Source organism: Phoca vitulina, unplaced genomic scaffold, assembly GCF_004348235.1.
Source record: "Phoca vitulina isolate PV1807 unplaced genomic scaffold, GSC_HSeal_1.0 scaffold15, whole genome shotgun sequence".
Taxonomy (NCBI): Eukaryota; Metazoa; Chordata; class Mammalia; order Carnivora; family Phocidae; genus Phoca; species Phoca vitulina.
In genome coordinates this window covers 7,525,325-7,553,277 of record NW_022589718.1, presented here as the reverse complement: position 1 = coordinate 7,553,277, position 27,953 = coordinate 7,525,325, and the positions used below count along the sequence as shown (strand labels likewise).

The 27,953-nt window shown below is 37.8% G+C and overlaps 1 protein-coding gene across 1 annotated transcript in view; it reads left to right on the top strand.

Annotated features, from left to right (window-relative positions):
- The first annotated feature begins 1,733 nt into the window (after positions 1 to 1,733).
- The window catches only part of KCNU1 (potassium calcium-activated channel subfamily U member 1), a 169,655-nt gene continuing 143,435 nt past the window's right edge, over positions 1,734 to 27,953 (top strand). Inside the window, 8 exon segments of the mRNA XM_032413221.1 lie at positions 1,734 to 1,825; positions 1,922 to 2,024; positions 3,076 to 3,166; positions 8,345 to 8,407; positions 8,410 to 8,561; positions 11,294 to 11,413; positions 26,530 to 26,591; positions 27,693 to 27,783. Of these exon segments, the coding sequence (XP_032269112.1) occupies positions 1,734 to 1,825; positions 1,922 to 2,024; positions 3,076 to 3,166; positions 8,345 to 8,407; positions 8,410 to 8,561; positions 11,294 to 11,413; positions 26,530 to 26,591; positions 27,693 to 27,783 (774 nt within the window).

Sequence of the window (27,953 nt, the reverse complement as noted above, 5' to 3'; positions counted from 1 at the left end):
ACTTCTTAAACTCAACACCCAAAGAACAAATGATCCAATCAAGAAATCGGCAGAAGACAGGACAGACATTTTTCCAAAGAAGACATCCAAATGGCCAACAGACAGATGAAAAAGTGCTCAATGTCGCTCAGCATCAGGGAAATCCAAATCAAAACCTCAATGATATACCACCTCACATCAGTCAGAATGGCTAAAATTAACAAGTCAGGAAACAACATATGTTGGTGGGGATGCGGAGAAAGGGGAACCCTCCTACAGTTGGTGGGAATGCAAGCTGGTGCAGCCACTCTGGAAAACAGTATGGAGGTTCCTCAAAAAGTTGAAAATAGAGCTACCATACGACCCAGCGATTGCACTACTGGGTATTTACCCCAAAGTTACAAATGTAGGGATCCGAAGGGGTACATGCACCCCGATGTTTATAGCAGCAATATCCACAATAGCCAAACTGTGGAAAGAGCCAAGATGTCCATCGACAGATGAATGGATAAAGAAGAGGTGGTATATATATACAATGGAATATTACGCAGCCATCAAAAAAGGAATAAAATCTTGCCATTTGCAATGACATGGATGGAACTGGAGGGTATTATGCTGAGCGAAATAAGTCAATCAGAGAAAGACATGTATCATATGATCTCACTGATACAAGGAATTCTTAATCTCAGGAAACAAACTGAGGGTTGCTGGAGTGGTGGGGGTTGGGAGGGATGGGGTGGCTGGGTGATAGACACTGGGGAGGGTATGTGCTATGGTGAGACTGTGAATTGTGTAAGACGGTTGAATCACAGACCTGTACCTCTGAAACAAATAATACATTGTATGTTAAAAAAAAGAAGATAGCAGGAAGGGAAGAATGAAGGGGGGAAAATCGGAGGGGGAGATGAACCATGAGAGACTATGTACTCTGAGAAACAAACTGAGGGTTCTAGAGGGGTGGAGGGTGGGGGGATGTGTTAGCCTGGTGATGGGTATTAAAGAGGGTACGTATTGAGTGGAGCATTGGGTGTTATATGCCAACAATGAATCATGGATCACTACAACAAAAACTAATGATGTAATGTATGGTGACTAACATAACATAATAATAAAAAAAAGAAGTAAAAGAAATGAGTAGGACTTAGGGATAAACAGATTTAATGCTCAGTAATTCTTTTGCCTCAGTGCTTATCTACATACTGTTTGCATATTATATTCCAAAAGACCCTTACTTCAAGGACATCTTGAAAAAAGAAAATAAATATATTAATGCAACAGTTACTTTCACACTGTATCAAGGGCACTGCTTACAAAGGCAGTTTTTGGATAAATGCAATTAAAATCACAATACTGATGAAGAAAGTCAGAAATGCCAATAAAGAGGGCAAATTTATCCTTTGCTGGGAGAAATAATAGAGCTAGTGAATATGCAAAGCTGTGTCTTAGAAGATGTTAACTAGTTTCAAAGAACTTCATTTGCCTTGTGTATGCACCTTATATCATTTGTTGGGATTTTCTTTAAAATATGTAGATTAAAATAACTTTGTGTTTTAGAAAGTTATTTTGTATCTATAGGGTTTTGGTTTGTCTCCTGAGAATAATTGGAAAACTGCCGGGCTATCCTCAAACCAAAGACAGAGCAGGAGGCCAGTCCATCATTTCATCTCCTTCCAAAGCTTGCAAGGGCACAGTGGGGGTTTGGAGAGAAGGGTCTGGGTGAACGTGCCAATTCAACGGAAGCTGATACAGAAGAGATGGCGTTCATCTCCTATGCCATTGATGACAGCTCCGTTTTTCAACCTAATCTTCAAGTTGAATACAACTGCCCAGAGACTCAAACAAACACGTAGTTCATTGAAATTGTGACTGCAGAAACACACTCATACAGCAACCAGCTGCTGGGACAATGTTTGGTGATTTGCCTTAATCTTTTCAATGGTAGACAAATAATTCCAAACGGTAGCAGTAGAGAAGATGGGCAAGGGGATGACATAATGATAACTGCACTGAGACCCTGGCCAGAGTCGCTGATGAAGCTGCCAAGAGTGAGCCTACACTTGTGTTGCTCTCACGAACCACTTCTGCTGGTGGGCATTAAGCATTCTGATGAAATCACCAGCTTGGTGTTCAGCTGGCCTGATTTCTGAGGAGACTGATTGCATTATTCCTTCTCCTGAAAAGGTTTTTTAGGACTCTCAAGGATCCATAGAGATTATACTAAAAAAAAAAAAAAAATAAAATAAAAAAAAGAAAAGGAAAAAAAAAAAAAAAAAAACACAAGAACTCCAGAGTTATCAACAGTTTAATTCATCCTTTATTCTATCAAAAGGGGCAGAGTCAGAGGATAAACAGAGAGAGCCTGAACAGAAAATGGGTTTTTGGTGAGACTGTTTACAAGCCCTGTATTTTATATGATTGGGTGTCCCTCTCTTCGTTCTTAACTTTCTGTTTTTGTTTTCTCCTTTTTAGTTCTCTTCCAGAAGGGTCCTCCATCTTCTAAAACAAAACAAATAAAAAAATCCCTGCAGTTTGCTAATTCCCTGTGAAATACTCCCACCTACTGGCCAAATGGAGAAGGCTCATATCTTAACTTTTGTTAATACTTGCACCACGATTTAAGACCACCCTCCAAACGGTACAATAATTAGGAACCACAAATGAGAAAATTAAAAAGATTGAGGAAGTTCTTCATTTTGCACTTAGCAATCCACCCACATATTTGATATACATATGGACTTACTATGCAGTTTGCAAATACCCAAAATGAAGCATAACTCTGCAGTACCACGGAAAGCAAATTAGTGAGAAAAGGAATGGGAGATTGGACAGAGAACCAAAGAGACGGTGTGTCTGGCAAACCAGTTAGCATGTTTCTATTCAGATCACATAGGGAAAGAGGCTTGGATGCACAGATGGAATCAGAGACTGTGACCAACATAACCATATTCCCTCTATGAAGAAAATTCCATGAGATCCAAGAAGAAATCAAATTGGGTTCCAAGTTAACTTTTCAAAGGGGACACCTCTTCAGTAAAAAGCCACTCAGAAATGATGCTTCTTCCTTTTTGTTCATTTTTTAATGACTTCATCTGGTAGATGAGCTTAGACACTGGTACATGGAAGAGTTCACAATCTAGTCGAGTCATAATCTACGATTATAGAATCAAAGATTCATGTTTCAAAGCTGGTAAGAATCCCAAATACCAGTAGCAGCCTCCTCACTTTACTAATGAGAAAATGAAGATGGGGGAGCATAAGAAGCCTGTCCAAAGGCTTATGCTTCAGAGGTAAACCAACAAACTCAATGAAAAAAGAAAAACAGAACTCAACTTTCTGTATGGATTTTAACTACAATTACCTTGCTTGTATCAGCCTCTCCAGAGCTGATAGTTTCTAAACACAAACACATACTCTCACCAATATAGTGTAGATAGCCATTCAGTTGAGTTGAAGTGCCTACCACAGTGGAACATTTTGTTGTGGTTTGTCCACTTGGAATACATAGGGAACAAGAGAGTGAGTTAAAAAGAACAGTGACTTTTTAAAGGGCGGGATCATGGCTCTAAAGAGAATATGGATTAAATCATATTCCCTCAACACTAAGCTTTCTCCAGACGTAGTTAATTTACTATTTCTTCTATTTCATGACACTTAAGGAGTTCAACCAAAAATAGCAATGAAGCCTTCAGAAGATGAAAGGTAAAGAAAGGTAAAGGTGATTAAAATAGCTTCGTCCAAAGGCCTTGAGAGACTGAGGCTACAATCTGTAAGTAACATTCCCCAAGCCACAGATACATGAAATCAACAAAAAGATGTTCACCCCAGAAAGCTGATGTACTTTCACTAGCATGTGAGTTCTGTGGAGGTGGAACCATCTTCATCTCTGACTTTAGACTTGGTTCTGACATTGACTAGCTGCACGGACTGAGGCCTAGTATTTCTTGACCAGTGTCTGACAGAAGGTGAGGATGTTCATTGTGGTATGAAATGAACCTCTTCTTACAGAAACAGAAGAGGGTAGAGTTATACCATACAGTGTGATGGATGGATTTAGATCCTTAAAAGATAACATCACAATATGGTTATTATTTTCAGAATCATTATACACAAACACACACATAGGCACACACACACACACACTCATAAGTGCTGGTGTAGACACTTAAAAAAATGAAGTTTTTACTTACTTTTTTCAAATAGGGCACATTTGTTGAAAACTAAATTTTTAAGATAAAACATTTATTCATTCTCATTATAAAGTACAATTTTTCCAGAATATTTGAATGCCCGGAGGTAAATTATAGAGATGTGTACAAAGTGAAGCTATTTTCTAATCAAATCACTGACACGTTAAAAAAATTCATCTGAGTGGGAAAAAAGAAAAGTTCTTCATCACATTGTCTTTATTTCTTAGATGGAGTTTTTTTTTTAAGATTTTATTTATTTATTTGACAGAGAGAGAAAGAGAGAGAGCACGGGGGGGGAGTGGCAGAGGGAGAAGCAGGCTTCCGGCTGAGCAAGGAGCCCAATGCGGGGCTCAATCCCAGGACCCTGGGATCATGACCTGAGCCAAAGGCAGACGCTTAACTGACTGAGCCACCCAGGCATCCCTCTTAGGTGGAGTTTTAAAGGCACAGCAGTGAATGCTTCCAAGAAACCCCCAGAAGTACCAGCTGGAAAAGCAGGGTAGCTTTGACCAGTCCTCTCCCTCATGTCCCTCATGCAGGGGAGCAGATGTTACCTGCTGGACGTCACTCCCACCTGCCCGCGTATCTCCACCAGCCAACACATCTCACCTGCTGCGGTGTCTTCTCTGTAAGTCAGGGTAATCCCTTTACAACTGGGATTCAATCACTTAACGTCCTTCTCTGAAAGCTTTCAAATGTTTCCTCTTGTTCTTGGGATGAATTTTTGTTGGTCTGTGTGTATTTTTAATCCTAACCTGAATACAAGGCCTTGCGTGATCTGGTCCCCTTCATACGCAGCCAGGCTTCTCTTGGGTCATTACTGTGCATGCAACCACTCTCTTCAGAAGTGCCATCCTTCCCAACCTTGCCCAAGATGGTACCTCTGCCTAACGGTGGGCGCAGTGCTTGTTCCTGGCCTCTCCACACCCACTGGAGGATCTGACTGAGGTAGCATGTCATGCTTCAGCCCTCAGTTTCACACACGACGGGCTCGAGGCAGCTTCTGGCCTCTTCACCTCGATTAGGTCCCTCCTTCCATCACCTGTTTTTTTCCCTCAAACACTTTTCCTAGTTTCTAATTGTAAACATCTTCCTCAGTTAACTGTATGTCCTGTGAGGGAATGAACTAGGTTTCTTTTGTTGACCATTGTGCTTCCATTGTGCCTGGCACATAGTACTTGCTCAATACACACACACACACACACACACACACACACACACAGAAGATTCTGGCTGATTGTAGGTAGCCAACAGAATAGTGAATTTTTTCTTTTCTTTAAATTATCTAGTACAAGGGGAGTCCTTTCTCAGTTATTGTAAAAGGTAATGTTGTTTCAAATTGTCTCTCTAGTTCTGAATACTGAATTGCTACCAAGCTACAAATGGCAGCTTTTCCTTCATCACACACTTCTACCATGCCACAATAACTCAGTAACTCTGAGAAAAGTTACCAAATTTGAACCTGTTAGCAAAGATAGTAACACTTTGAATGGCACTTGATCCAAATCATATGCCCTTTCCCCTACACACACACACACACACACACACCCGCACCACTCAACACATACACACTGCTCGCAAAAGCACACACACGTCACCATGCGCCCACACACAAACTCCCACCATCACATGCACACACGACATGCACACACACACACCACAAACCACACACATTGTATACACACATTCTGAGCACACACACACATACCACATACCATGCCCTGTGCATAAACAACTGCAGATGGCACACTTCCTTCATGAAAATAGTTTGTAGTGAGAGATGGGAAATATAGAGGAGAGAAGTGTGGATAACTTGGGTTAAAGTCCATGTAGAGTCAGTATTTCATTCACCTAACATATTTCTAAGGATCTAGGATTTATTCATTCAATCTCCAGATATTTATTAAGTTCTGGTGACTTGCCAAGCATGTGGCAGGTATATTACTTGACACGGGCTACTCAGTAATGAATAAAACAGGTATCCCTAAGCTTGTGGAGCTTACATTTTGTGAGGGAAGATAGAAAATAAACCAGACAACAGGAAATAAGGTAATTACAAGAAATGCCATGAAGTGCCGTGAAGGAAAGGGCCATCACAGAATCCTGGGGCCTGTGACCAGCCCTCCTTTCTAAAGGATGGTCAGGAGAGTGTGGTGGGCCATTTAAAAAGAGACATGAAGAAAGCGGCTGCTGGAGACACAAGTGTGTGTTCTAGGCAGAGGCACCGTGTGTCGGAAAGGCCTGGAGAAAGAAAAGACTTTGCGTGCCCTCGTAGCTAGGATGGGGCGGTGTGGCTGAAGCACTGTATAGATGAAGAAGTGGAAGTGGGGGGGGCAGGAGGACTACCTACCCCAATCTGCCCAGGACCAAGGGTCTTCTCAGGATGTTAGACTTTCAGTACAGAAGCTGGGACAGTTCCAGGGAAACCAGATGACCCAGACACTGGAGGTTCAAGACAAATTTGGAAAGACCGACTTTGAAAGAAATCCACACATTCCTTGACTCAGCCACAGAAACTAGTATTACCATGACCATAATATATTAGAGGGACAAGCTACCTGGCTGTTTAATTAAAATTGAATCTTTTTGTTCTCATAGGACAATTGCTGGGAAAGGGGGAAAGAGATGCCTAGATAGTATCTTGGAAAGAATTGGTAGTACTTTGACAATATTAAATAGCAAAAGTTAGGAAAATAAGAAAGTTGAATTGATGATGATAGCTTAACCATTACTTAAGATTAATCAGACTAAGTAAATGAGCTTTAACTTGGAAACTGTGATCTTATTTTCCAAATAGCTAGCTATAGGGGCTTATGCTCATGCGTGCATGTGATCTAAACACATAATTTCTTCCTTCTTTCCTCCCTTCCTTCCTTCCTCCCTCCCTCCCTCCCTCCCTTCCTCTTTGCTTTATAATCAGTGCCATTCAGAAAAGGAACTGAAATAGCTAATGGTTATCTTTCCTTGTTTTGAGTTTTATGCTTTTCAAAATACGATCACACTACCTTATTGAATCCCTACAGTAATTCCATCAAGTATGTTATTATGTTATTTTCAACATAAAATAAATGACTGTGAAAAGTAAAGTGACTTATTAGACATCACACAGCAACTTAAATGAAAGACTGGGGCCGGAATTCAGGGCTCCTAACTCTAGACCAGAGTCCTTCCTAATATTGCCCTATGCTAGCTTAATGACTAGATTTTGTGGAAATTATAGCTCAGCTTAGAAGGAAATATAACTGTGGCAGCAGTTCTAGGAAATGTTGTAATTCTCTTCTAGAAATAGTCTGCCACATAGAGCAGAATCATGAAGGCTCCAAAGGACAACAACATTTCTCCTGGGTCTCATCACCTTGTGTCAGGCCATCTTCATAATAACTGGGGGGACTAGGCCCCCCCATCAGGCTCTGACATTTTGTCTGCCACGTGGGTGCACTGAAAGGCATGACATTTCTTATGCCTTTGAAAACATCAGAGAAAATAAAAGAAATTGCTCTCATTCTGAACTTTACCTCTGCTGGCCCAAAGTGTTTGCTGACAGGGCAGGGATAAAAGCAAGAAGGGACGGTCCCATAAAGAAGAGATCAGAGGAACAGATTTCTGGGCTCAAATATTTAACAACTGACCAGTGTTCGCACCAGTAAAAGTACTTTCTATAATACCTGCCCTATCGTGCCTTTCTTATTGATGAGCTAAGCAAAAATCTTGAAGTACTCCTCTCATCTGTCCTTCCACAATTACTGAGCATGTGGCATCTGCTCAGGTAAAGAATCAATTCACTGACACACAGATGGCTGGATGCCATTCCACCAAAAATAAAAAATTAAAAAAAAAAAAAAAAAGAAAGAAAGAAAGAAAAGAAAAAAAAATGAAGGTGTTTGCAACAAACCAAATAGCCCATTGACCATTGACCATAGCCATGAAGGCTGTAATTTCCTCTAAGTCAGAAAGAAAGTCAGTAAAAGAATTAGATCTAGAATTCTTGTCTTCTGAAGACCACGTTGTGGACCCGGTCTTCTCCTGTTCATTCATTTGCATCCTATGAGTCAGCATTGCAGTGGTTAGCTGACCCTTGTTCCTGGAATCACTTATTGCTATTACACCTGGCCTTAGGACTCATTGATACACTAAACTCTAATTTCTGGAATCATTACCATGTGATCATGACATCACAGAAGCCCAGCAGTTCCGTCTCCTGATCTTTCAAACAAAGCCGCAGCGTGATAGTGGGGAAGATCTGGGAAAATGGCCTGCTCAAGTGAGATCCAAGCAGCGTTTATTCTCTCTTCCTTTGTGACCTTCTTGCTTGGACTCCTCATCTTACTCATTTTCAGACTGATCTGGAGAACCATTAAAAAATGGCAAAACATCAAGGGAACAGGAATTCTCTTGGTCAGTTTCCTTATTTTGGATCCTACTGTATGAAGATTGAGACAGGTTTGGCAAGTGACTGGGTTTAGAAAACAATTTAAGCTTCACTCAGTTTTCATGAGCTAACAGACCCAGCTCTAATCCAGTGCCTTAGAAAGGGGCTGATCCTCCCCTGGGGTAGAAAACAGGACCCCAGGACACCATTCCAAAGGCAGCAGGTACAGAGCTGGGCCTCCTCTCCCACCCCTCAGAGAAAGAATGTCTGCTGTGGCTGATGATGAATGATAGCTCTGGAAACAGAGAGTCACTATTCTTAAAAAAAAAAAAAAAAAAAAATGTCCACAAACATTTACATCTATGGCTCTATTTTGAATTTTAAAATGATAGTTGTGCTTGGTACTATGAGGCAGGCAAAGACCACCATCAGGTCAACCTTACTTTCATAAATCACGCATGCAGGATGCATATGTACTTAACACATGTACATTGTCTTTTATATACCATGTTAACACAACACACCTAGTTGTACATATATTCATACGGAAACCCATGCATACATTCACATGCCATCCAGCCACAAATGCAGAGACACTATTCACAACCAAACAAGCTTTGCAAGGGTGGGGGCTGTGGGGTAACAGCTAGCAAATGATGATGACGAGAATAATGGTATCTTAGGTAAGACTTTGCTTAAGAGCTGAAATAAAACTCTCAAATGCTGTATAATGGCTGTTCTAATACCGGTGGTCGAAGGCAGAGCTTTATTATGCCCTGTGTGATTTGTTCCCAATTTTTGTTTCCCAAACTTTGTTTTACTGATACAGCAATTTCCATAACAGAACACATTTCACTTGTGCATTGTAGTCAATATTGAAAAGTTGCTTAAAACATTTCTCTTAATGGTAAACATTGACATAAAATAACAGAATTTGTAATAACTTGGTAACTTTTTAAGGTCATTGGCAATAATCATAAAATGGAATTCAGGTTTCTGCATTCAACATGTACCCAGTATAGTAGTTCATAGATTTTGTTGCTAAATGAGTCCCCTCTATTCTTAATTTTTGTAACGACTTTAAGCAGTGGCATAAAAACTGTGGAAAGAATTCTGAGGAGCACTTACTCCTTAACAAGACTGATAGAGTACACAAATGAGTAATGGGTATGGAGAATCTGCCTTCTACTTTTTTTCTTTTTTCCCAATGCACAACTGAATTGCTAGAATTGTTTAATCTCCTTAGATTTCTGCTCCAGAAAATGTATCTTTTCCCTCCATTGTATTTATTTTTGTGTGGTTACAAAAATGTGAGAACCTATTTGTCCATAAACATTTGCAGTATTTTTCCCTTCTTTGGGATGTAATTCATGTCTGCCCTTCTGTCCAGAGGTGTCTTAATTTCTAATAGGAAGCAACTATTATGAGATGTTAAGAAGTAGGGTCCAAGCCTCCAGAATACTCTACTTTTCTGGTTTTGAACCTTGAGAGAATTTGATACAAGCTGAGTGACTTCTCAGTAACTTGTTACATTTAATTAAATCGAGAGTGTTGTATTTTTTCTCTAAGCCTTTGGGAAAGTTGGCCTAATGCAAAAAATGTCACAACTGTCAAAGATGTTTTAAAAATTATTTGGAGTCATAGTTTTCTCCTTAAATGTGCATTTTTAAAATGTTTACTACATTCATAAGTATGATTTTATTATATCTTATCTTAGGGTCAATTTGTTTTCCCACAGAAGGCTCCTCTAATTTCATAATGAAATTCAAAGGAGTGTTCCACATTAATGTTATACTGAACATTTTTTTTTAAATCAAGTCTCAGACAACATCTCAGGAATGCACATGATGAGTCATAGATATTAGAGGGCAAATCACTGATCAAGATATGAGTTCTATTATCAAATAGTTATTTAATGAGACTTTTCTTTCACCATTCAGAGATTATGAGTAGAAAAATTAAGTCATTTCAAAACCCTGGCTCCATATATAATGAGTTTTTCTAAAAGTCAGAGGGTCTCAGTCAGCATGGTGTGGTCAATCCTAGCTCACTTGTGTCTTTCTTGGTGGTAGCTTATCAATAGATATGGGGGCTAGTTCAGACTCCAGCCTCTTATCCCCTGCTTATGGGCCAGTCATGTAATTTCTCTATACCCCCGTTTCCTTAGCAGTAGATAGTGGTTTTAATCACACTTATTTTGTCTACTTCATAGGATTACTATAAATTTAAATATAATAAGTAAAGCACTTTATAAATATGAGGAGGGATTATATCAACAGGATATGTCACCAGATAAGGAACTAAAAGCAACATAAAACTGCTGAAACTTTCCTTCTTTCCCCAAAAGAGAGCAGATACTTAAGTAATCACTAAAAACCAATTTGTAATCTTTTTCTTTTGTCCATGTATCTTGATAGAAAAGGATAAGAGATGTTCCCAGAGCAGGAAGAAGCATGCTATTCCCAATCCTGATCACTACAATAATGTCAGTTTGAAGGGTCTAGGACTGAGAGCATGTGAAGAAGGCATGGTGACCGCAGAATTCCTAATTAAAAAGCTGTGCAAAAGACCAGTAAAATGCAAACCCAGTAAAATTCATTTCATGATATGCTGAATAAGGGATTTTGGGGTTCTCTGGGTTGGACAAGGTATAGTAATTTCTGGCTGATAACACAGCAGGAGGCTCTACCAACATACATAAAACAGATTACTTTCTCTGGGATCCAGCTCACTCTCACTTCTTTTCTCTTCCTTATAGGAACTACTCTTGACAAAGAGCATCCGTAGTAAACATTTAAAAAGTCTCCACTTCCAAGGAATATTTCGTAATCGTATAGAAATGCTGCTTTCAGCACAGACCTTTGTGGGTCAAGTGTTGGTAAGTGCATTTTCATTGTTAGCTTGCTAACGTACTTTAGCCATAAGTGTGATTATGGTCCGTATATATAATTTTATCACCTAGGTAAACATCTGGTGTTCCCTGGTGGCCTTATCTAAAATATCACTGCCTCCCCACTGCCATCTCCCTGTGTCTGCCCTATCCATATTCTGCTTGTTTTTAATTTGAATATAATTACTTGGCATTATAGTTTCAATTGATCATTAGTGTATGTGCTAGAAGAAAAGCTTTATTAGGACAAAGATTGTGTTCATTTTGTTTTCTTTGTATATAGATGGATGCCCAGCATATAGATGTGCCCCAAAAATGTGATGTTTAGTGGATCATTGGGCCTGAAATGTACAACTATTTTCTCCTCCTTTGATTCCAATAGCCTCTTTTCTTCCTTATATACAAACTAGTCTCTTTTGCCTCTGTATGATGATATTCATCATTTTACTACCTATTTTAATCTAGGTAACTTGCACATATTAAAACTCAATTCAGGTATAATCTCATAGGGGAAAATCTTACCTTATCTTCATATTAGGCTAAGAGTCCATCTCTAAGCTTCTATAATATTCATTGCACACTGTTATTAAAATTATCTGTGTATATGCCTGTCTCTTCCAGTGTACTGTGAGCTCCTTAAGAGAACAGACTAGGCCATGGAAATATTTATATCACATTGTCTGGAAATAGCAGATGCCCTATAAAGGAATGAATTGATCTGAAACATTAAAAAGTAGAATCTATATTTTGAGGGTATGCTGCCATCAGATGGTGATATGGTGGAAGTAGATATATGTGAGCTAGAGATTATCCTTTGCTTTTTTTGTAATTGGTGAAAACATTGCTCTGTTCTGGTTAATGTTGTTTAATTAAGATAAAATTACTTTTTAAATGTATTTGGAAATATATACATATATAATTGTTCTTGATAAAATCTACAGGGAATGTTGAATCATCTGGGAATGTGCCTCTCCCTTTTTCTTTCTTCTAGTTTTGGTCCTTTTTCTGAAATGCCTGTCAGTATGACCTGTTAGAGAAGAATTTAGTGATTCTTCCTGATTAGATCAGGGATTTCTTGGCTAGGATCTCTTCAAATGTTCAAATCATGTGTGACTGTATGAGGATAATATTGGGAATAACATATTAAAGGTCTCTGGGCTGAGGGAGAAGATAACTTACACCATCCACCATATGAGCATCGCATATGGGAAGTGGGTGAAGAAGGAATGACCACTGATTACATACCAATAAAAATTACTTCTTTAATAATGGAAAAACTGTTTCTTTCAAGCTGTTACAGCTGATGATTAAGTAGCTGGAACAACAGGAGGCACAGAGTAGAGTTTAGATTAGAATAAACACTCTAACATTGAAAGGCACTCCTCAGTTAGAGGTTCTGAGCAAGTATTTTATGAAAGGCTGAGAAGAGAACAAAATGGCTTGTAGATTTCCTTTCCATCCATCCATCCTTCCTTTCTTTGTAATTCCCTTACTTCTTTCAACAGATACTTACTCTTTGCCAACTACATGCAAAGCCGACATTCTAGACATGGTGAAAATGCAGACAAGAGTCTTAAGTCTCATGGGACTTAGATTCTAGTGGGGGTAGAGATGACAAATATGAATATAAATAAAATAAATTCATACGGTGATCAATGCTACCAGGGAATTATGAGTGATGTGTTTGAGAGTTTCGGTGGAAATGGAGTTAGATCACATCAGATACAGTGATCAGAGAAGAAATCTCTGAAAAGAAAGATTTGAGCTAAGACATGAAGAACCAGAAGTATAAAGCCACTGAAGAGGAAACAAGGTTACTGACAGAGAGAACAGACTTGTGGAAGTAAAGAGCTCAGCTTACTACAAGTACCACAATAAGACTCCTGTGCTAGAGGTCACGGAGGGCAGAGCAGAATGAGGTCTGAGAAGAGACAGAACCATGCAATGCTTTGCACTTCATACTAAGGAAGTAGGCTTTTCAAATGGAATAATTTTACTCTAATGCAAAGGGAAGTCATTGAGGGTTTTTTGAGCATGGAGCTGACATGGTCTAATTATGTTTTAAAAATTCAAGAGGCACTAAAGTTTGAAAATAAAGGAACTGTCAAAAGTATACCAGGCAAGTGACAACAGAAATTGGGAGCACATTTTAGTATCAGATAAATTTGAATTCAGGGCAAAAAAACAATAAATGAAGCCAAGTAACCTGTATTAGTTTCCTAGGATCACTGTAACAAAGTACCACACACCAACAGAAAACAACAGAAATTTTTTGTCTTGTGGTTCTGGTGGCTAGAAGTCAAGGGTTGATTCCTTCTGAGGGCTGTGAGAATGAACTGGTTCCATGTCTCTCTCCTAGCTTCTGCTGGTTGGTTAGCAATCTTTGGTATGCCTTGGCTCATACATGCATCCAGATCTTTGCCTTCATTTTCACGTGGCATTCACATAATGTCTCCTCTGCTTGTGTATATATCCAAATTTTCTTTTCCCAAGGACACCAGTCATACTGAATTAGAGCCCATCCTCATGATCTTAAATATATCTGCAAAGACCCTATTTCCAAACAAGGTCACTTTTGGCAGTACTGAGGGTTAGGACTTCAACATATCTTTTTTTTGGGGGGGGACACAATTCAACACACAATATTTGTAATGGTAAATATAACAAACCTCAACCAAAATATAACATCATGAATATCACCAAAAATACAAATACCAAGTATCATCAAAAATTACCTACACCAAAAATATAACTTCAAGATAATAAATTAAAAAAATTATAAGATATAAATAGAAATACTAAAAACACATTGGTTGTAGGAGCTTTTAGTTCACCTATCATATAAGGATATAATAAATAGGAAAAAAATAATGTTAAAAAACAAAATTCAACCAAGTAAACTTGAAGATGTAATTGGCTTTATTAAGCAATTCATGAATCAGGTAGCATCCCATCTAACAAGCAGAGAGATAACTGAGGAGTTGTACAAAACAAAGTTTTTATAGGAAGGAGACTGGAGCAAGGAAGCTATTAGCAAAAGAAAAGAAAAATTTTTTTCAGGGAAGGTCACCTTTCCTTAGGGGATAGAGCAGGCAGATTACCTCACTAGTGCTGGTCAGGAATTTCCAGACTGATTGGTTTAAAACTGCATTGCCAGGAAAGGCTAAAACAGCAAGTAGGTTAGGTATTAAGTCTTTTGTGGGGCTTAATATAAATGACTCCATTTTGGACCTGTTTCTTTTTAACAATAATAAACACAAAGAATATCAAAGTAACTTAATTAATAAGAGAATCCTGATTGAAATGATGAAATTCCATATGCTGAAAACAGAAATTAAACTTACAAGTGTCTATGAACTATTTGTAAAAATTTAGCATATATTGGGCCACAAAAAAAACAGTCCCAATTACGAAACCTACAAAGTACAGACAGACATTAACTGAACACAGCACAATAAGAAATAAGGAAACAATAAATAAACCCAGAAAAAAAAGAAAAACAAAGACCTTACAGCCAGAAATCGTAACATTTCCCTCTCTCAAAAGAACCTTAACTCAGAAAAATCAAAGTAACACTTGCAGTATCTTTAAAACATAAAGATAATGAAAACACCACATACCCCTTGCACCTAGAGTACAAGATGGAAGTGGTTCTGAGTTAAATGCCTAACAATAAAAACTTATTTTGATAAATGAAAATAATTAAAATAAATGAATTATCAATCTCAAAAAATTAGAGAAAGAAAACACATTAAATCTACGCAGAATATAAAGAGTTAGAAATTAATGAGTTATAAAACATCTTATTATTTAAAACAATAACACAGAGAAATCAATAGCTAGCCTAAACAAGGAAAAAAAGAGAAAAAGTACAAATATATAAGAAATAAGACATTAAAATGAGGATACAAATAAAAAGCAAATTGAAAGCTATATAAGCAATTAAATTTGAAAACTGAATGATTCCTTAGGACAATATAAATTACCAAAACTAATCATAAATGAAAGAAACTTAAACAGACAAATATCTGGAAGAAATACAGATGTTGTCAAAGCCCTGTATCACCACCACCACAATCACCCCTCCTCCCCCTCCATCTGTGGGAGACCTAGATGATTTCAAGGTCTAGTCAACCAAATCTTCAAGAAGTGGATATCCCTAATGTTAATTAAACAGGGTGTGGAAGAGAAAGAAAACATTCAATTTTCTTTTTTTCAATGAAGGCACAGTATCTATATCAAACCCCCCAAATAGAGCAAGTAAAAAAAATCTACAGACTAAGTAGATTTTTTAAGTATCCTTAATACTTTGGGGGAGGATTCATAGCCAATCACGCAGTGGAAGAAGAACAAAAGGACAGAGGAGGAAAAAAGAGAGGAAGATGAAAAAAGAGGAAAAGCAAAGAAAAAGAAGGAAAATTCCAATAATCAAAGGGAAAAATATATTATTTTCAAAACAGGATACCTTCTAGAGATCCCTCTCTAGATTAAAACATGGCAAAGTATTAATCAACTCTGTAGCATCTGTGGTTGTGTTGTTTTAGTCATCACAAGTTATGTTAGGACTATCTTTGGGACATTTTCTTTTGCATTAAGTTCCAAATATAGTCCTATTCCTAAACCATCTTTCCTTTTTTTCCAGGGCAGAGGGGTTGTAGTTAATTGTGTAATTGACTATGCTTCTCTGTTGCTTTGATGGCTAGAACATTCAGAACTAAAATTGTGGCTTATCTTTAAAAAACGTATCTATTTTTGGCATCATTCTAGGCACCATTTTAAGTCCACATTCTGTTTTCCCATCTTCTCTTGCTTCTATTTTCTCAGGTACTCCAGCACTTTATGTGTCTTTGTATTCTGTTTTAACTTCTTTCCATAAATGTGTAATCTTTTCTGTGAATGTGTAATCCTTTCTGTAATTTGTAAACAAGCCCTTAGCTAGAGCAAGAGTTGTCAATCTTAGTATTCAGAACAACTAAATGAGCAAAGGAAGCATCACAATTTGTTTGGAAATGAGACAAAAATATTTCAAAAATAATGCTGGAAAAATTGACTAAAAATTTTTTTTCACTGGGTTTTGCTCATTTTCAGTGGTACTTCTTAGGGAAAAAAAACATAAAAACCAGTCTCTTACTTCATACTTTACATCCATTGTTTTAAAAAAATAAAATTTAAAAACCTTCTCTACCACCTTGAGATGAGTTGTATCTTTATGTTTTATTTTCCATTTTCTTCCATTATTTCAGATTTTATATTTAATATACTATCAAGCATCAGGGACTTATTTTGTATGTGACTATGCCTTAGAAATCTTTATCATATGAATAACGAAAAAACTGGCAGGAGATACTAGATGATATTCACTGATTATTTGTGCATGGTTACACTGTCTTTTTTATGCACATGGCACAATATTCAAAAAATATCAAAGGGTACACAGTAAAAAATTCATTTCTTCCTTACCCCCATCTCCATCCACTGCTATGAGCTTATTCCTTCAAATCTCAAGATTCTCAGCAACATTCTCAGATATATTTTCTTCAGGTGTTTAAGTGACTTAAGACAACTCTTCTCCCCCAGAAGTTGTATTTATAAAATTTAAATTTTGAAATAATAAAATTTATTATTTCTTGTGGCAGTTCTTTGTGGAGACTAGTAAAGTAAGTGCCTAATGCAGCCAGTGAAGGCAAAATTAGATCCAAATTCAGGTTAGTTAACGGATCTCTTGTGTCTTCAAATTGGAATATATCCTGGGAAAGGGGGGTAGGGTTGTTCTAACAGATTTCCAAAAGGCCGGCTTTGTTCTATATCAATTCTCCAAGTTTCATGGGTGAGATTTCCTAAAATGGATTTACCTGACGACTTCTCACACCAGTTCTCCTCTCCCATCACCCTTTTAAAATCCATCTTACAAAACAGAGGTATTGTCATTACCTCTTTTTGATAAATGAAGAATCTGATGCACAGAGAAATAAAATACAAAAATTATAAAATGGGAATGAAAAATACTATCTGTAGTTTATTTCAATGAAAAAATGAGTTAATGTATTAGAATTAACATAATCATTACATGAGTTACTAGTTAATATGTAAGTATACACATGTATGCCTAGCATATAATACATATACAGGTATAACTTATTAACATTTTTGTAAACAATACTTAGTGCTTGCCTCTATAAACAAAAAATGATTAAAATTGATGCTCAAGCCTATCTCATTCTAGCAAGAAGTAATATCCTTAATTAATTGCAAATATCTACCTCATTTGGATAAATTTCCTATAGTTTTACTTCTTGGGTTTGAAAATTATTAGGATTTGTAGTATAGCTATGTTGCTTTAATCAGATGTGTTAACAATTTAACAATAATTCAATCTAGAAAAAATTTTAAAAAAAATTTATAGACAGGTGTCAGAAAATTTAGATGTCCTTTTAGTTTCTTGCACCTATCTTGAGATTACAAACATGTTTTCCCAGGTGTTTCTTATACGTGTTAAGCAGTAATTACTGAATCAACATGATAATATACATTATAAGCATGATAAGGTCAGGTTTTGCCAGTTGTCCTGGTTTAACTGTTAATAGAGTTACTTTCATTCTTAGAAGTTTATGTATTTGCACAATAAATACTATAGCCCCCTTAGTTTTAAATGAAAAGATTTGTTTTTTTGAAGCCAGAGGTCACTTTCCAAGAAAAAGGAGCCACTAGAAGGAACGCTGTTTTGAAAGTCTCCTTGACTGCTCTATAGACTAAACTCTAACTTCGGTTAGAAAGAACACTTTTCTCTCTATACCTAATTCACACCCTTCCTCTCTCATGATGGGCCATGTCCCTCTCTTTTGGTTTCATTTAGCCTTGCTAGAGATTTCTATATTTCGTTAGTTTCAATGATATAAACGTACGTATATATAATTAATATCTTTCTTATCCTTAATTTCAATATCCGTTTTTTTCCCAATTATTTTGTCTGATTTCATTCTCCCCACTCCAGTCAGTTTTAGTGAATGATGATACATGCTACCCCACCAGTTCAGGGTGAGAATTTTTCAATAAACCTTCTCTGACACCAAGCCTGCTTCTTTTCCTATCATCCAAAGTCTACCCGAAGCTTGGGAAAGAGCTGACTAAATGGACCCTGAATTTATTGGGAGAAATCCCCAAATCGACATGTTTCCCCTTTGAAAGAAGATGAGGCAGGGAGAGCAAGTTCAAGCCCCTAATGGCTTAATAAGCAATAAACCTGCTGCTCCCCCTTGTGAAGCTTGCCCTTAAAGGAACATCCTTAACCCACAGGTTATTTTTCAACGTGGCAGCGGCTCACATTGTTTCTCATGGCAGGGGGCCGTGGGCTTCTTCTCTCTACCCTCCCTCTACCACGAGCGGCGGCGGGCCAGGGTACGGCGGCCTCCGCCACCTTGGGTTCCTCATGCTTCCTCTTTATCACCTGGCGCGGTTGTGGAGAGCCACCCGCAACTGGTGTGACGGCTTCTCAGGCCCCACCCCCCGCTGGGGCTTCTTCTCCCAGTACGCCAGGTCAGGAAGCGGCCACACTGGTCAGCTTGCGGCGCAGACACCTGGCAGAAACAGCCACCCCTCAGGCTCTGGGATTTCTAGGGCTTGGTGGAAGGCGGTCCATGAGTTATGGTCGATGATTGGCTGTCCCTCTGCAAAAGCAGCGCAACACTGCTCAATCTGCTCCCTTTGCACAGTTTCCTGTGTCTCCGTCGTGAGGGTTCTGGCCAATACTTTGCTTCCTCATGTTCGTCAATTTACTTGTCACTGGGTCTCCGAGTACAGAGTTTATTTTCGCTGCTGGGCCAGTTTGATGATCTGAGTCTTCCTGAGCTGTCCTCATACTTCCTCCTCAGTCAGCTCGCTAAAGGTCTGAGGTAATATTCCTTATCAATCTGGGGATCCCTGTATTCGGGTCCACCGCGGCAGCACCTCGCTTGGCTTAGCCTGGAAGCCGCAGGAAAGCACTGCGCATGCCCGGCCCCAGCTCCCACCGCGCTTGCGCAGCCTGTGCTCTGTGCTGGCCTCATCTTTCTGGCTTGCGTGGAATTTGTTTTACAAGAATTTTTCCTCCGGGTACTTCCTTGGCCATATCTCATAGACTTTAGCAAGTATTATTTTTATGAGTGCCTAATTCGTCTTGTTGTTTGAAATTTTAATTTTGATTTGTTTGAGTCATGATCTATTTAGAGAAATGCCATACGCTTTTGTTTCCTTGGGATTGAGTGGCTATCTTTTCTACTTTGGTAAAATTTTTGGTCCAAGAATATCACTACTTTATGACTTCTGGTTTATGAAATTTATGGGGAGATCCATTGTCGCCTAGTGCCTGTTCAATTTTTATTGCTCCATTGACTTTTGAAAGAATATTATGTTTGATATATAAGCACTATTAATTATGTTATATGTATTTTCCATATCCTTAATTATTTGCTGACTGATTGAAAGGGACATGTCAAAAGTTTTCATTTATAATTTTGTAGCTTTATCTTGCGTTTCCAACACATTTTAAATTACATATTTTATATAATATCAATTACTGCATAAAGTTACCTATTAAATCTTACTGCTTGCTTGTGTCTTTTATCTACATGAAATATTGTCACAGTTAGTGGGTTGTGTTTTTTTGCTTGAATAGTTTTGAATACAGTATTAGCATGTAACTTTGCTTTCGTTTTATTCATACTTGATTGGGATATCTTTGCCCATCTGTCAATTTTTTGTCTAATTTCCTGTTAAATGTGTCTCCTGTAAATATCATGGAGCTGGATTTTTGTTCTCTTATTGATTTAAGAATACATTTTATTTGTTAATTTACCAGGGGAATTTGATTATTCTCCTTTATGGTGATTTGTTTTATTGGTCCTCATAATACTTAGAGATTGAGTTTGCTGCATAACAGAATATCTAAATATAAGTGGGTTAAAAAAACAAATGGGAGATAAGTTAGTAAAGAAAAGGAAAATGGGTATTAGGCAGGTAAGAGCTCTGTCACAGTCTTAGTTCCTTATCTTACTGGCGAGAGCAGCATTACATCGTGACCGTAAATTTTGAGAGACAGAGACCAAACACTGGGTCCTCCACTTACTACTGTGTCATCTTGGGCAAATTCATTTTTCTAAATTGGATTTAATTCATACAATATGAATAACCTCCTTTAGAGTATTGACGGGAGAATTATATGATAATACATGTAAACCATTCAGGGTATGCTAAACATTGACCACTGGCTGATATTTTCATTTATTTGTTAATTTTTATTACTTCTATTTATTTTCTTACATATTTTGACTTATATAATTCCATTTTTAATAGGATATCATAGACGTACGTGGTAAATCAAGTTCAGAACAAATTTCCCATACTATATTTCCTCTGTGTATCTCTGCATCTTTTATATTATATCTTCCCCTTGCATGAGATCTTTGGCATGTTTTTCCACCATACCAGCCCTCCTTCATTCCAGAAATTGTTGAATGAATCTGAACATTCAGTTCTAGATTGCTATGGTGTTTTTTTGTTTGTTTGTTTGTTTTTAGCATTATACATCTGGTATAAGAATTTTTTCTTCATATTTGTTTTAGAGTCAAAAATTAATTTTATCAGTTTCATTAGGCACCAGCTGTCTTACATACATGCTTTCTGTTTCTGAATGTTTTCTTTTTCTTGAGACTCCCCATATTCATTTGCAAGGGAAGGTGTGGGTGGTATACTTTCATAACTTGAATGTATAAAACATTTTTTTTTTTCCTTGCTGTCACTGGTGAATAACAGTTTTGTTGGGTGGAGAATTTTTGACTTTCCATCCTTTTTCCTAGAATCCCTGTAAATGCAGTTGTTCCAATATCTTCTAGCACTTAAGGCTCCCTGTTAGAGATGAAGCTTATGTGTCTCAGCTCCAAATCCACCCTCTCCCCTCTGCTTTGTGAAATGAGGCCAGGCCTCAGCAATTACCTACATCCCAGTTTTTCCAGCACTGCCAGAGCAGGCTTCCATCATCTCCTCGGAGGTACCACCACCAGTCAGGTCAGCTAGGACCCCTCCTCCAAGGTCTGAAACTCAACTCCAAAGGGCACCTCTTTTAAGATGCTAATGTTGATAATCCTGACCTTTTTTTTTGTTGATTTCCCAGACAGACTTTGGGGTGCAGCTTCTTTCATTTACTGTCTCTATATTACTCCCATCTTCTCCTTTTACCTTTCCAATCCTCCAGTGCTGTTTAACAAATTTTTAGAATCTCACTAGGAACACTAATTGTAATTTGACAAAGTTTAATTACATATTCTATATTAATGCTTTCATTGGAGGTCATTTTATCTCTCTTCTCTGCTTGAGCCTCCTATTTTCTTACACTTTCCATGTAAATGGCATTTTCTGTTGTCTGCTAAAATTCATAAATGAAGCTTTAGAGTATTCAGTGTTCCTTGTTTACTGTGTCGGCTGCTGTTGTGTTCTGTAGATACACACATAACTAGCCACCAACTAAATGGGCAGTTTTAAGCCCCACTGTGGAAATTTGTCCCAATTTACTGAGTGTTTTTCCACACAGACAAACACAGGGGATAATGCTATGGCCAACTCCACAAACAAGGCTTTCTCTGGGCCAGGTCTCATGTTTTTCAGTTTATTTCTCTGACTGCTTTCCCAGGTGCTTCTGGGAAAAGTAGTGTTGATGCTGCTAGCCAAGTGGTCCCCCATCAGCAGCGGTGTGGTGGCAGTCTCCCGCAGGTCCCTCTGGCTTTGTGGCTTTATCTTCAGTGTATGGGCTCAGGTGGAGGGCTTTCTACCCACACCCCCCAACCGTCCACCCCCAAACAGCCATTGCTTCCAGATTTTGCCTCCCCAACCCAAGGGAAATTTACATGTCCTCTTGGAATTTCCTCCTATTTTTGCCTGACTCACTGAGCCCTGTTCATAAGCTGCTAGCTCCCAGTGCCTGCTTTTGGTTGGGTATACATTTTTCTGTTTGTTATATATTATTTCTGGATAATATTCTTTTGGTTTGTGGCATGAGGTTGGTATTGTTCTTAGTTTCAATGAAACTAAAATTTTCTCTTTTTCAGAGGGGGGTGTGTAATTTCTGTGGTTTGGAGGATTGCCATCATCCTTCTGGAAGCCTGTCAATATATGACTTATACTTGAAGAATCACTTAGTAAGAGAGAAAAATATGTGTAAAGAACAGAAAAATATTTCATGAAACTATTAATAACTATCAATACTGAGATATATGTATATAATCTCCACATATCCACTCCCAACATCTGTCCTGAGCTGCAAAATACATTTATAACTGCTGTTAGACCCACAAACTTAGTAATATCTCTATCAACATTTAATGTAGATATTAAAATGGAACTTATAGTGAGAGCTGAGAGCCCAAAGAAATAGATGCCAGTAACTGTCAGGTGTTAAGTAAACTGCAACATTGCCACTTACAAAGCAATTGGAAGAAAACAAGTTGAAGCTCTTAGCCTCTTACCCAATCACATGTAAATTAGGGTAAGTTAGTTCTTTATGTATTTTGGAAAATAACATTTTATTAGATATATCATTCACAAATATTTCTCCCATTCTGCAGGTTGCCTTTTAGTTTTATTGATTATTTCCTTCGCTATGCAGAAACTTTTTATTTTGATGAAGTCCAAACAGTTTACTTTTGTTTTTGTTTCCCTTTCTTCCAGAGTCATATCTAGAAAGAAGTTGCTATGGCCCATATCAGAAAGGTTACTGCTTGAAAAAAAAAAAACAAACCAGAAAGGTTACTGCTTTTGTTCTCCTTATGATTTTTATGGTTTCAAGTTTCACAATCAGGTCTTTAATCTATTTTGAATTTATTTTTGTGTAAGAAATGGGTCCAGTTTCATTCTTTTGCGTGTTGCTGTCCAGTTTTCCCAACATCATTTGTTGAAGAGAATTTCCATTGGATATTCTTTCCTGCTTTGTTGAAGACTAATTTACTATATAGTTGTGGGTTCATTTCTGGGTTTTCTATTTTGTTCCATTGATCTATGTGTCTATTTTTGTGCCGGTACTTTTTAATTACTACAGCTTTGTAATACAACTTGAAGTCCAGAATTGTGATGCCTCCAGCTTTGCTTTGCTTTTTCAAGGTTGTTTTGACTGTTGAGTCTTTTGTGGTTCCATACAAATTTTAGGATTGTTTATCCTATTTCTGTGAAAAATGCTGTTGGTGTTTTGATAGGGATTGCATTAAATGTGTAGATTCCTTTGGTAGTATAGACATTTTAACAATATTTGTTCTTACAATCCATGGGCATGGAATGGTTTTCCATTTCTTTGTGTTGTCATCAATTTCTTTCAACAGTATTTTATAGTTTTCAGAGTACAGGTCTTTTACCTATTTAGTTAGGTTTATTCCTAGATATCTTACTGTTTTTGGTGAAATTGTAAATGGGACTGATTCCTTAATTTCTCTTTCTGCTGCTTCATTATTGGTGTATAGAAATGCAACAGATTTCTGTGCACTGGTTTTGTATCCTGTGACTTTATAGAATTTATCAGTTTTAGGAGCTTTTGGGTGGCATCTTTTGTTTTTTTTTATATAGAATATCATGTCATCTGCAAATAGTGAAAATTTTACTTCTTCCTTGCCAATTTGGATGCCTTTTATTTCTTTTTGTTTTCTGATTGTTGAGGCTAGAACTTCCAATACTATGTTAAATCACAGTGCTGAGAGTGGACATCTGTCTTGTTCCTGACCATAGAGGAAAAGTGCTCAGTTTTTCCCCTTTGAGGATGATATTAGCTGTGGGTTTTTCATATATGACCTTTATTATGTTGAGGTATGTTCCCTCTAAACCTACTTTGTTGTTGTTTTTTTTTATCATGAATGGATATTTTACTTGGTCAAATGCTTTTTTGTTTTGTTTTGTTTTGCATCTATTGAAATAATCTTACGGCCTTATCCTTTCTTTTATTAATGTGGTATATTATGTTGGTTGATTTCGAATATTGAGCCACCCTTGTAACCCAGGAATAAATCCCACTTGATCGTGGTGAGTGATTTAAAGAACTTATAAAACTCAACACCTGAAAAACAAATAACCCAATTTAAAAATGGGCAGAAGACATGAGTTTTTTCAAAGAAGACACAGATGGCCAACAGACCCATGAAAAGATGCTCAACATCACTGATCGTTAGGGAAATACAAATCAAAACAACAAGGAAATATCACCTCACAACTGTCAGAATGCCTAAAATCAACAACATGAGGAACAACAGGTGCTGGCAAGGATCTGGAGACGGGAACCCTCTTACACTCCTGGTGGGAATGCAGATGGTGCAGCGACTCTAGAAAGCAGCATGGAGTTTCCTCAGAAAGTTAAAAATAGAGCTACCCTATGACCTAGCAATTGCACTACTAGGTATTTACCAAAAAAAAAAAAAAAATTCAAAGGGATACATGTACCCCATTGTTTTAGCAGCATTATCTACTATAGCCAAATTATGGAAATAGTCCAAGTGCCCATCAACTGATGAACGGATAAAGAAGATGTAGTATATATGTAGTATATATTTACTCGGCCATAAAGAAGAATGAAATCTTGCCATTTGCCACAACATGGATGGAACTAGAGGGTATTATGCTAAGCAAAGTAAATGAGTCAGAGAAAGACAAATACCATATGATTTCACTCATATATGGAATTTAAAAAACAAAAGAAGTGAGCAAAGGGGACAAAAAGAGAAGGAGGCAAACCAAGAAACAGACTCTTAACTATAAAGAACAAACTGATGGTTACCAGAGGGGAGGGGGGGGGGGGAATGGGTGAAACAGGTGATGAGGATTAAGGAATGCACTTGTGATGAGCTCTGGGTGATGTATGAAAGTGCTGAATCACTATATTGCACATCTGAAACTAATGTTACACTGTATGTTAACTAACTGGAATTTAAATAAAAACATTAAAAGAATTAAGTGAAATTGGAAATAGAAGAGGATTTTTAGAACAAGTTCTGTGTGGCAGAGGTGTGGGAGTGCTTTTGTCTCATGTCAAGCCTAGGGAAAGAGGCTTAAGAGGTACCACTCAGAATTTTCAGTTTGCATTTCTTGGAACGCTGGGGACACAGAGGACTGACTTCTGGCTCATTTGTGATAAGGGGTCTTTGAGCTAGCTGCTCTATGCAGAAGTTGTCACACTGAAGGTAATCTGACCTTCCACTATCTGTTGAGGCAAAGAATGCTTGAGTTGTTCCAGTGGCCAGATTTGGGTCACATGTGAGAGTTTTCTCTTACCTGCTCAAGTAGGCATCTGGAGTGGTACGGGTCCCAGCAGGATAAAGGCATATGAGGTGTACTGAGAAAAGAGTTGTGACCAACCAGTTCAAGAACATGTTTCCACCCAATTCAAGGGAACTGCAAAGTGGGACCCTTATGAGTATTATCCCCACTGCAACCCTTCTCCCCGCTCCCCTTTCATTTCTTATCCCCTTTACTTTAAGGTGACGTGAAAAGTCATGGAGGCTGCAAAAGATTTTATTCAAATGCCTTGATGGTTTTGAAGGGGTAAGCTTCTGATTACATCGACAAACCAAGCACATTGCCGTGTTAAAAGCACTTGTTTTCTTTTCCTCGCTTACAGCACATCCCATCCTGTCAAAATCCTGACTATCCTTTAGATGGACTTGTTGGGACTGTTTCTTCTACAGTATCATAGGCAATTCAAGTCCAGAGCCTATATCCAATAGCCCTCATTCCCAGCATGTAATACAGTATATAACACATATTAAGCACTTCATAAATGTTTGATGAGTGAAGGAATGAATAAATGATAGGACTTCTTGAGCAGATGGAGGGACAAGCTGTTTATACTAAAGTATGTGGGAATTTAAATTATATAAGTAAAATGAGTGGGTGTATGTCATTTATTGAATACCCAGTAAAGGTCCAATCAATTTTTCTTGAATGAATGAATGAATGAATGCTAACATAAATGAATGTGTGAAAAATGGCTACATATACATAGGCAAGGTTAAAAGAGAAAACAATTTTGTTGGTTGGTTTATTCATCTATATGTCAGTAAAATGATTTGCACATTGGCCATGTTTTTTTTTTTCTTTCTTTCCAGGTGATCCTTGTATTTGTACTAAGCATTGGGTCTCTAATAATCTATTTCATCAACTCTTCTGAGTGAGTAAAATCCCCAGTCACCCTTGTCTGCTATGTCAGTAGGTTGCCAGCTAATTTGGAATTTTCTGTCAGGAATAATGCTTAACATGCTTTTAGACATACCCACACACAAACTCATAAAAAAGGACAAGTGTTCCCCACCCAAGAAGCACTACACCCAATTCCACAAAAAAAATGCACAAGTTTCCCCTGTATCCTGTCATCATGAATTGCTAGGGGCTGTGGTGCTGCACACAGGTCTATTCTAGAGTCTCAGAGACTAGAAGCCTCCAGCTGTGGTCTCCACCCTTGGTCTCCACTGAGGAGGGTGTTCTATGCCTTTGGAGTCCTTAAGTGTTGAAACAGAAGTTCTGTAGCTGTTTTAGAGTTTCTCATAGGTTTCAAACAACTTTGGATGGTTTTGAGAAAGGAAAATGCTAGACCTCACCTGGGATAAAGGAGCACATTATTGTCTGCTCTTCTCTAAAGCCATTCTCTTCTTCTATGCCCAAGCTAGAACAGTTTCTTGGACACAACCCAATCTAATCTGAACTCCACACTGATCAGCTAGCTAGGAATTACATTGGATTTCCAGCTGAAGTAAAATTAGGATTACAGGGCCACTGAAGTCAGGCTATTTTAGAAAGACTAGGGAAACTAACAGCCTTTGTTTTGTGAACTCCTTCTTGATCGTTTAGGAAATATTCCTTAAATTTGGATCAGATCAATCCATTTGACTTAGAGTAGCTCTGTATCAGAGGAGTACAGAAGCCAAAATGTCCTGGCTAGGTAGATGGTTTTGCAAACCAAGAGGAGCCACATAATCTCTATGCCCCTGAATCCTCATTGATAAAGCAGAAACAGAACCAATAAGCTCTATGAAAGGAAGAACAGGTAATTGCCTTGTTATTTTCAGCTCCATGTGCAGTCCATGGTTTTGTTTGTGCATACTTCTCCTCCCAAGAGAAAAGTAATTTCCTTATGATGTGAATTTAAGTGTCTTGGACTAACCAGTCATGGTGAATAAATAGAACACTGACTACTCTTTGTCTTCATTTGGTCTTGTATAGTCAGAGCTTTTAAAATGTACATCTTTATACATTGCTCTTGTTTCTTTTCCAGCCCTGTTGGAAGCTGTTCTTCATATGAAGACAAAACCATCCCTATTGATTTGACTTTCAATGTGTTCTTTAGTTTCTATTTTGGGTTGAGAGTAAGTATCTATGGAAAGAGTGAGTAAACAGATGAACACAACAGGTGCCACTCAAAGAGGTCTATGTGTGTCTTCGTTGTACTATCTGGCTATGTTTTCAGGCTCTAAAACTAGAGGGTCTGTGCCCTAAATTGTCCAATGTATAAAGAGGCATGAAAACTCTCTCTTGC